The sequence below is a fragment of the Berghia stephanieae genome, chromosome 5 (assembly GCF_034508935.2).
Source record: "Berghia stephanieae isolate SIO BIC M18660-M18661 chromosome 5, UCSD_Bste_1.3, whole genome shotgun sequence".
Lineage (NCBI taxonomy): Eukaryota > Metazoa > Mollusca > Gastropoda > Nudibranchia > Aeolidiidae > Berghia > Berghia stephanieae.
In genome coordinates, this window is record NC_088364.1 from 50,806,763 (window position 1) to 50,816,762 (window position 10,000).

Below are 10,000 nucleotides of genomic sequence, written 5' to 3' on the forward strand. Positions count from 1 at the left end.
GTAGTAGTAGTAGTAGTAGTAGTAGTAGTAGTAGTAGTAGTAGTAGTAGTAGTAGTAGTAGTAGTAGTAGTAGTAGTAGTAGTAGTATAGTAGTAGTAGGTGGTGGGTGTGGTAGTAGTAGTAGTAGTAGTAGTAGTAGTAGTAGTAGTAGTAGTAGTAGTAGTAGTAGTAGTAGTAGTAGTAGTAGTAGTAGTAGTAGTAGTAGTAGTAGTAGTAGTAGTAGTAGTAGTAGTAGTAGTAGTAGTAGTAGTAGTAGTAGTAGTGGTAGTAGTAGTCGTAGTAGTAGTAGAAATAGATAGTAGTGGTAGGATGTTGGGTTTTGATGATTTGTTTGTTTGTTTTGTTTTGTCTTGCTATTTTTTTTTATTTTTTTTTTTGGGGGGGGGAGGGTTATTTGTTTCTGTTTTTATTTGGGGGGGGGGGGGTTGATTTTTGTTTTTGTTTTGTTTGTTTTGTTTTTGTTTGCTTGGATCTTTTTTTCTTCTTTGGTTTTATTTTTTTTTTTATGGGGTTTTTTTGTGTGTTTTTTTTTTTTTTTTTTTGCTTGTTTGTTTGGGGGTTTTTTCGGGGTATTTTATTTTGTTGTTTTGTTTTTATGGGGATTTCTTTTTGGTATGGCTTTTTACATTTATTTAAGCCTTTGTTCTCCTTAATTATTTTTGTTTTGTTTTGTTTTTTTGTGTGTTTTGTTTGTTTGTTTGAATCGACGTGTACATTTATGCAGGTCTGATATCCGAACGGAATTAGTATGGGCCTAGTTTAACATTGTTGTAATGGACAATATTTTACGTCCTTTTTAGATTTCCATTACAACAATGAACCCATGAGGAATTGGGTTATCAGACCTGCAAATAAGTGCACGCCGGTTTTAATCACACTTACCCAAGGTTGATCACTCATCATTCGCTTATATTCTGAAGAGATATTACATATTTCGGGTTACGCCCCTTGTATTATGTTACCTCACATGTGTTACCCCCATCGCTTGGGGGGAAAAGGGGGGGGGGGGGGGGTTGTTGTTGTTATTGTTGTTTGTTTGTTTGTTTTACGTTTGTTGTTTATTTGTTGTGTATTTGTCTTTTTTGTTTGTTTGTTGTGTTGAGTTTTTTGTTGTGTTTTTTTTTATTTGTTGCTATTATTATTATTATTATTATTATTATTATTATTATTATTATTATTATTATTATTATTATTATTTATTATTATTTATTTATTATTATTATTATTATTATTATTATTATTACTTATTTATTTATGAATTTATTTATTCATTTATCTATCTTAAGATTACTATTACATAAATACGTTCAAGGATATATATCCAATATTTATATATATATATATATATATATATATATATATATGTGTGTGTGTGTGTGTGTGTGGGTGTGTGTGCGTGTGTGTGTGTGTGTGTTTATACTACACTATTTCTATGTGTAAATTTCAGTAAATGACATTGGAATACGGTATTCAGTGTCAAATTAAAAATATAAAAAGATGTTTGTGAAACAGTGGAGGATTAGCATGAGACTATATTTTGAGAGGAAAAAACAGGTAAAATTTTAATATATATTACGATAATAACCAGTTGACTTTTAAAACCCGCTAAGACTCGATTTCATCACGAAGAGAAAAATCCTATTTTCTGTTGTTAATGTTGTTGGGGGGTTATTTTGTTTGTTTGTTTTTGTTTTGTTTTTTTTTTGTTGGTGTTTTGGGGGGTATTTTGGTCAATGTGATCAACCACCGGTACGTGTATGATAAAGAAATAAAACCCGATTTTACTAATAACGTTATTATAATTTAATTTGTAAAAAAAAAAAAAAGATTGAATGCAATTGAAGATTTATTTCTGTGTGTTGGTATCGCAGAGATCGTTATTCCATGGGAAGGACATTTCAAACTACCATCATACCGACTATAAACAACTTTTGACACCTATCTATATTCTCTACTCGTCATTTTCTTTACACCCCAAATTTTATTCATTGTTTAATAATCCTCTTCGTTCCGCACAAGTGATTTCTGCAAATTCGTAACGGTAGTCAATATGAATGGAAATTTCTATTTAATTAGCGGTGTCAGATGATATGGACGTTCCGGGTTTACCCTTTGTCAACAAAGCACGATGAATGAACCACAAAGACCAATGAGAGATGAGAGAATCGCGTTGCCATCTAACTTCGTTAATTAAATCGAAGCTTCCATTCAATTTGACTTTTGTCATTATTTATTTCTTCGAGCTTCAAGAAGCAATGTTTCCATTTGTTACCAAGCGTACACTTCTATTTGTTTATGTTTCGAGATCGTGCCCAATACTTTTTCTGCCGTTTGCGTTTTAAATGAAGTTTTTGTTGAAAGAAAAAGAAAGAAAGAAAAGAAAAGGAATATATTCATTTATTTTAGTGTGCCGGTATTCCTTGGGAAGGACATTTCAAATCCCGATCATCTAGACCACACACAAACACACACACACACACACACATACACACACACACACACACACACATATATATATATATATATATATATATATATATATATATATATATATATATAAAATTTTCTACCCATTTATTTCTTTACCTACCTGCTTTATCCATTGTTTAATAATCCGTACCATTCTGCCCAAGGGCTTTGTTACCAATCGAACGATTCTATTTGTTTACGTTTCGACCGACAAGACGTGCCAATAGTTTTCTGTCGCCTGTCTTGATAATAGGCTGAGTGATGTATTATTAATGCTTTTATTGTTTGTGTTCTTGGCTGAAGAAGGGTATTAAACCCGAAACGTTCCATGTTTAGTATTTTGTTTGTTTTCGAAGCTGTTATATTCAAGTATATTCTTTATTTTTTTACAGTCCACAGCTTCTAGCAGCTTTGTAGTATGTCTTACTCTTACGAAGCTGTTATATTCAATTATATTCTTTATTTTTTTACAATCCACAGCTTCTAAAAGCTTTGTAGTATGTCTTACTCTTATTACATGGGTCGGGTAACTTTTGGATTGATACAGAATGTAATACATTTGATGTCTTAAGTAATAATATTGAAAGAATTAAATTAGAAGACTAACCCTCTCCATACCAGCCATTTTCATGATTTTCCCCCAAAACGTCACACCCAATGAACACAAAATATATTTTTTATCACTCAGACATAATAGCAGTAAAATTCTTGCGATACATAGATCTAATGTCTTTAGCAAAACATTTTCTTAAAATGTTGTGACGTATACAAAAGAAATTTGAATAGGAAAAATGCTGGTTGTATCGTAACGAATGTGACGATTTTTCCTATAGTTGGTAAGGAGATGATTAAATTAAACACACACACACACAAACAACCACACAATCAAACATACTTTCACATAACACATACAAACACAGGCACTCACAAACAGACACGTCGCTGCGCACAAATGTTTCACTTAAACATTCAATTAGTATATAAATCAAACATATGGCCTATGGTATACACATAATATGCGCGCGCACACACACACACACACACACACTTGTGTGTACTCATAACATTACGATGAAATGCATCAAAGCGCCAGGTAAAAATAAACATGAAATTATGGAACACATTCTGAGTGAGGTTTCAGGAATAGGTAGTGAGTCGGAAGTCGGTGCCAAGAAACAGAATGTGATATCAATAGGATAACAACACGTGCAAAGAAGTGTGCTCACGTCTCACAATAATAATACAGTATCAGGATTAGACACTATCAGCAACATGTGTTTATTATGGCAGCAGGCCGACCTGGTTTTATACCTCCCGTGCTAGAGAGAGAGAGAGAGAGAGAGTTGTGTGTGTGTGTGTGTATGTGTGTGTATGTGTCTGGGTGTAAAAGCTTGAGCTCAATATCCACAAAACGTACTCAGAGCACTTTTTTTTAAAAAGAGCTTTGTATAGCGCAATATCCACTAAATGTGCTCAAAGCGCTTTACATGGGGTCCCTGGTCAACAGCAACATTTAACATGTAGGACGGGACATGACGTCTGTTAGGCGATATTACAATTTTTCGGACAAAGACAACGCTGTTAACGGCCAGGTGCTCATTTTACACCCGAGTAAGGTGAGAGAATGTGAGTAAAGAGCTTTTCCAAGGACTCAACTATGCGCCGCGCGCGAGGCTCGAACCCGGGTCCTTCCGATCCGAAAGCGAGTGTCATACCACTAGTAGACCACATAGCCGCACTTTACAAGGGGTCCCTAGCCAACAGCAACGCTTAACATGTAGGACAAGACGACATGACGCCTGTTAGGCGATATTACAATTCTTTTTTTTTTTTGACAGATACAACGCTGTTAACGACCAGGTACTCATTTTACTCCTGAGCTTGGCATGTGTGTGTGTGTGGTGTGTGTGTGTTTGTGAGCGATGGATACGGCTAGCGTACTTAGATAATTTTTATATTAAAGGACATAGACAGAGCAAGATTTGGGTTAATAATTACAGGAGAAGGGGGAGGGGGGGGGGGGGGGCTCGAACTTCCTTTCGGTATGAAGTCGTTGTTTGTTATTGATGACGATGGTGATGACGGTGCTGATGATGATGATGACGACGACGACGATAACAACGACGACGACGATAACAACGACGACGACGATATGATGATGATGACGACGACGATATGATGGTGATGATGATGATGTTGATGATGATGACGACAACGGTGATATGATGATGATGATGACGACGACGACGACGACGACATGATGATGGTGATGATGATAACGACGATGATGATGATGATGATGATGATGATGATGATGATGATGATGATGATGATGATGATGATGATGATGATGATGATATAGCGACGGGGAAGGGGGAAAACATTAATTGATCTGTTGGCGCAACATTTTCTACATGATATTTTCCGATCACACTGGGATCGTAGCCAAAGTAACGGACGTTTACCTTACTCAACCACTCGTGCTCCAACATTTCATACAGTACGTCATTATGAACGAGATCCATTCATTTGCGGCCTCCTCACCAAAATAGCATTCTATCGTTTTTAACAGTCAAGATCTCACCATGGGTATAAATAGACTAATCACATTATAAGCATGACATGATAACAACTGCTGCTGGGGTGTGTTTTGTGTCTGTTTGTGTGTGTATGTGTGTGTGTGTGTGTGTGTGTGTTGTAGTTTTGGATTGTTTGTTTTTTGTTTTGGGTTTTTTGTTTGTTCTTTTGTTATTTTTGGGTTTGTTTTTTTATTTGGGGGAGGGGTGGGGGGAAGGATTGAAAGGGAGAGTTGGTTTTATTTTTTTTATTTTTTTGTTTTTGTTTTTTTGGGGGGATTTTTTTTTTTCACTTTTTCTCAACTCTTGTTCATTAGTGGTAAATATAAGACTATTTAAACAATCTCTCTCTTTTCTCTGTTTCTCTCTCATTCTCTCTCTCTCTCTTTTATATATATATATATATATATATATATATATATATATATATATATGTGTGTGTGTGTGTATGTATATCTTGCTCTCTCTTTCACTCCCTCTCTCTCCCTAGCTTTCTCTCTCTCTCTCTCTCTCTCTCTCTCTCTCTCTCTCTCTCTCTCTCTCTCCTTCTACTTCTTCTTCTTCTGCTGCTGCTGCTGTTCTTGGGTGCAATTTGCGTGGAGTGCGAAATTCCATGGTGTCGTTCTTGAAACAAAGTCAAGCAATGTTGGGCAAGTTTAAGAAACAGTTGATTGAGGCTAGTCCTTGGGCCACAGAGTAAGGAATTTTATACACATTGTCCTACTCAAACTCTGACGTCAACGAGAATTTTAATAAAGCTGTGGTAGATATTATCAAAGTCGCTGTACATAACGGGCGCATAAAGGCATTTGAACTGTATGCAATAAAAAAATAAGTTTCCTACAGGCCGCATACGAAATAATTTATTGGAACTAGATAAAGCGTCGGGAAGTGAATCTACAAATTTATTACGTCTCATCATTTGAAGCAAAAATGTTTCAATATAATAAAGTGCATTTTATGTTAGTTTTATTTTATGATGTTATGGTTTATTCACATCTCTCTTCGTATGCTTTAATATGGTATCCAGATATAGAATTATGGCAGCCATGTGTCTACTATAAAAATAAATAGAATTTTATCAATTGTTTACCGTTCCATCGGGACTCATGTGATTCGGTACGTTTCAATATCCTTGCGACTGTTATGACCATTTCTAAGGGGAGTTATCTCATATTTTGCACTTTCTCCGAGGATAAATATAGATAAAACAAGTGGGTGCTAAAACCCTGGTCATAAAATCTGTTGGAGAGAATAGCACGAGATTCAATGCCGAATGTCGCCTTTGTCGATGTAAAAGGAAAAACGAGAGAAAATGTGATTGTCTGTGTTCATGTGTTCATGTACAAAGGTGATAATTTTACTTCCCTTCTTCCACTCCATTACTTACTGCCACAATCAACTGTGCCATCTTAATTCCATTCTCCTCCTCCTCCTTCTCTTCCTCCTCCTCCTCCTCTTCTTCTTCTTCTTCTTCTTCTTCTTCTTCTTCTTCTTCTTCTTCTTCTTCTTCCATATTTCTCCTCCTCCTCCTCCTCCTCCTCCTCCTCCTTTGCGTCCTCCTCATCCACCTACATCCAGTGAGATACCAAAATTATGACGTCATGAAACAGTCTCGAATAGACATTGTGTTCGGAAACTAAATTCAAGAAAAATTGAAAACACGTTTTTATTTTATTTTAAAGTTTATTTACACTATATACAAACTAATATTTTCTTTACAACAATAATATAACAATTTTACAAATATACAAACTGGCAATTTATTAGCAAATGACTAGATCATGATACTGTACATAAATCAAATTTACAGAATCAGCATTAATGAACATGTTAAACAGTCAAATTGAACAAATGAAAATAACAATTTGTAAGCATAATATTAATATAATCTCATTGCTTTTTGATTTTATATATATATTTTTTTTATTAATCATTTATTTTTTTATTTATTCCTTTATTTATTTTTCCATTTATTAATTCATCTATTTATTCATTGATCCACTTATTTTTTCGTTTATTTACTTATTTATTTATTCATTATAAACTGCATCATCTCTCTCTCTCTCTCTCTCTCTCTCTCTCTCTCTCTCTCTCTCTCTCTCTCTCTCTCTCTCTCTCTCTCTCTCTCTCTGACATTGGATAATTAAACATTGATGACAAGCGTATCAAAAATCTTAAAAATACTAATAATAATAATAATAATAATAATTATTATTATTATTATTATTATTATTATTATTATTATTATTATTATTATTATTATTGTATCAATTCAGTCATAACAAAACACACAAAAATAATATGAAATATATTAAAATACAAAATGCTTAGACCGACGTATACATATGCAGGTCTGACATCCGAACAAACTTATGGGTCTAGTTTAACTTTGTTGTAATGGACAATATTTTTGCGTCATTTTATTTTATTTTTTTGAGATTTCCATTACAACAATGAGTCCATAAGGAATTGAGTTATCTGATCTGCAAATATGTGCTTTCGGAAAATAACTTTAAATCATTTGATTTTTCCGATTATTTGCCATCTTAATTAGAAGTGTTAAAAAGTCAATCTTTTAAAGTTATTTTCGCGAAATGAGATTTTAAGCAGATTCTGATATTGAAATTCAATGTCATTTTCCCAATGTCCAATAGGATAGATGCAGATTATTTATATGTATTGGTTTATTTATATTTGTTTCCAATTTCATGAACAGTAATTAATAAATATCTCTCTCTCTCTCTCTCTCTCTCTCTCTCTCTCTCTCTCTCTCTCTCTCTCTCTCTCTCTCTCTCCTTCTCTACCTAATCTCATTAAACCTGAAAAAAAAATGTTTCATGTAAAAGGAAAATCATAAAAGGCCCGATCATGTAATATTATGAAACTTAGATAAGAAGTCGATCTGCATGAAAAACAACTCGCTCTGAACAGCAATAAGGGCAGAACAGTGTGACATCGTTATCACGTAATCTTGACCAATTTACAGATGGGAACGAAAAATAATTGCCTTCCTTCATTAATTGAAATGGGTCCATTTCCAGATTGGTCGAGCAAACACTACACGTATAGGTTCCCTGCATTTCAGAGAGGTCGTTGTAGTTTGACAGTTTTTGTGACATCATCAAGAATGGGTTCCTATTTAGCCAATCACTGGATAATATTTCATCAAGATCGACATGTTGGTCATAATCACTTCCAGTCGATTCATCTTCACTTTCAAGTTCTTTATTATGAAATCCTTTTGAGTTTTCGTGCAGTAATTCCGACAACGAAAGTTGTGCTTTGTGGCCCTCGCACGATGGTTGTGTTGAAAATATTGGCATTGAAAAATCAAAATCATCGTCACTTTCATTTTCCTTGTCATCGAATAGTAACACTGTATCAGCTTTGCGGAGAATTTGTGAAATATTTTCAGTGTCTAAAAAGTTGTGATTCGTATTTAAAAGCGTGCTGTCATGAGAAGATTCTATCATCTCTTCTTTCGAAGAGATATCTTTTCCCATACTTTGATTGGAGTCTGAGCAAATCAAACTTGGAGGGGAAAATTCGTCACCGAATGAAGGGAGAAAAAACTCACTACATAATATGTCATCATTTCCTTCACCGACACTTTCATTTTTCGTATCCACACTTTCGTCTTTATCTTCCAATTGATTGTGAACAACTCTTGATGTAGTTGGTGTAGCATCCTTATGACTATCAATGGTCAGGGAGTCCTTAAGTCTTGATGCCATGTCAATCATTGACAACTCTTTTTGCAATTTATTTTCTTTGATCAGTTTTTCATAAAATGTATCTTTAGCACAGTATGAGGAATATTTGCCAATATCGCATTTATTCGTGATTCTTTGTCGTGATTCTGGTTTTGGACAGTTTGAATCATGACGAATCTCACTCGTATCTTGACTGTTGGAACGCAGCGACAAGCAACGTCTTGTCCCAACCGAATACGGATTGTATCTTAGACCTGTTTTGTTCCTCTTCTTTTGTTTTTCGGGGCTTTTGTTGGTAACAAAGCCAAGTGAGGTAGATCGTCGTAAAACTGGGGCTGGGTGCCCAGTTGAGGTTGCACCATTTGTTGACAGAGACCTCATGGTGTTGTTATTCACTGAAAACAAAATACAATAGATTTGTTAGTTATTTTCAATTTCTAAATATTATTATTTTTTATATTGAAATCATTTGGTGTGTAAAAAATCTTCACTTAGATTTCAACTGCAAAATGAAAAGATGGATTTACATTTGGTTTTCTGACTGATCAATGAAAGCAATTAATGTCCATAAAATAATGATGCATTCGCAAATTTTACACAAGTGTATCTTTCACATACCTACAGGTTGAAGAATATTATTGCTCAGTACAATCATAATATTATTATTGTTAACTTCCAGCGAATAACTAACAGCAGATCATAAAGTATTATTATGAATTGAAACTAAACATCCATGTGAAAATTACAAATCCACGATCAGAACACCTACTTTTCATAAACAGTCCTTTTCGTCACAGTGAAAACCTTAGATATGCCAGGAGATCTTTGGCACTCAGTTTTTATATGAAACTTTAAAGTTGTCAGCATCTATTTTTATCCACACGTTCTCTCCAACGTTAATCAACGTACTTCTGACGAAACACAACGATCAGCTAGTTTTTATGAAGACTGGATTTCCCGGAAACTTGTGCATGAACGAAAGCGAGACATGCTATTTTTAGTAACTTACCTCTGCCTGACTTGTTTGTGTTTTCTCGCAGAAAAAGTCTAAATAAAATATACAGAAAGTGTTAACCTTCGTCATTTCATATATTTTAATTTCCTTTTTTTATATGAAATAATAGTTATATTGTAATCGTGTCTTAAAATGGAATAAGAGAAAGGCCACTCGATAAGTTTTCAAAACGTTACAAACCAACGATAATTTCCGATTTCTATGTTTCAAGCTCATGTGCAATA

At 34.3% G+C, this 10,000-nt stretch overlaps 2 protein-coding genes across 4 annotated transcripts in view; one reads left to right on the top strand and one right to left on the bottom strand.

Moving 5' to 3' along the window:
• The window catches only part of LOC144973135 (uncharacterized), a 49,810-nt gene that overhangs the window by 10,565 nt on the left and 29,245 nt on the right, over positions 1-10,000 (top strand). The gene's annotated exons all lie outside the window — the stretch shown is intronic.
• Positions 7,467-9,664, bottom strand: LOC144973132 (uncharacterized). Of its 2 annotated transcripts, none has more exons than XM_078915220.1 (2): positions 9,380-9,574; positions 7,467-9,156 (listed from the first exon to the last, which is right to left on the bottom strand). In XM_078915220.1, exons 1-2 carry the CDS (start codon positions 9,414-9,416, stop codon positions 7,934-7,936), a joined length of 1,260 nt encoding a protein of 419 aa, XP_078771346.1. In that variant the 5' UTR covers positions 9,417-9,574; the 3' UTR covers positions 7,467-7,933. The 2 variants fall into 2 exon arrangements, with proteins under 2 accessions (XP_078771346.1, XP_078771347.1); XM_078915221.1 differs by having other exon boundaries at positions 7,771-9,156; positions 9,531-9,664.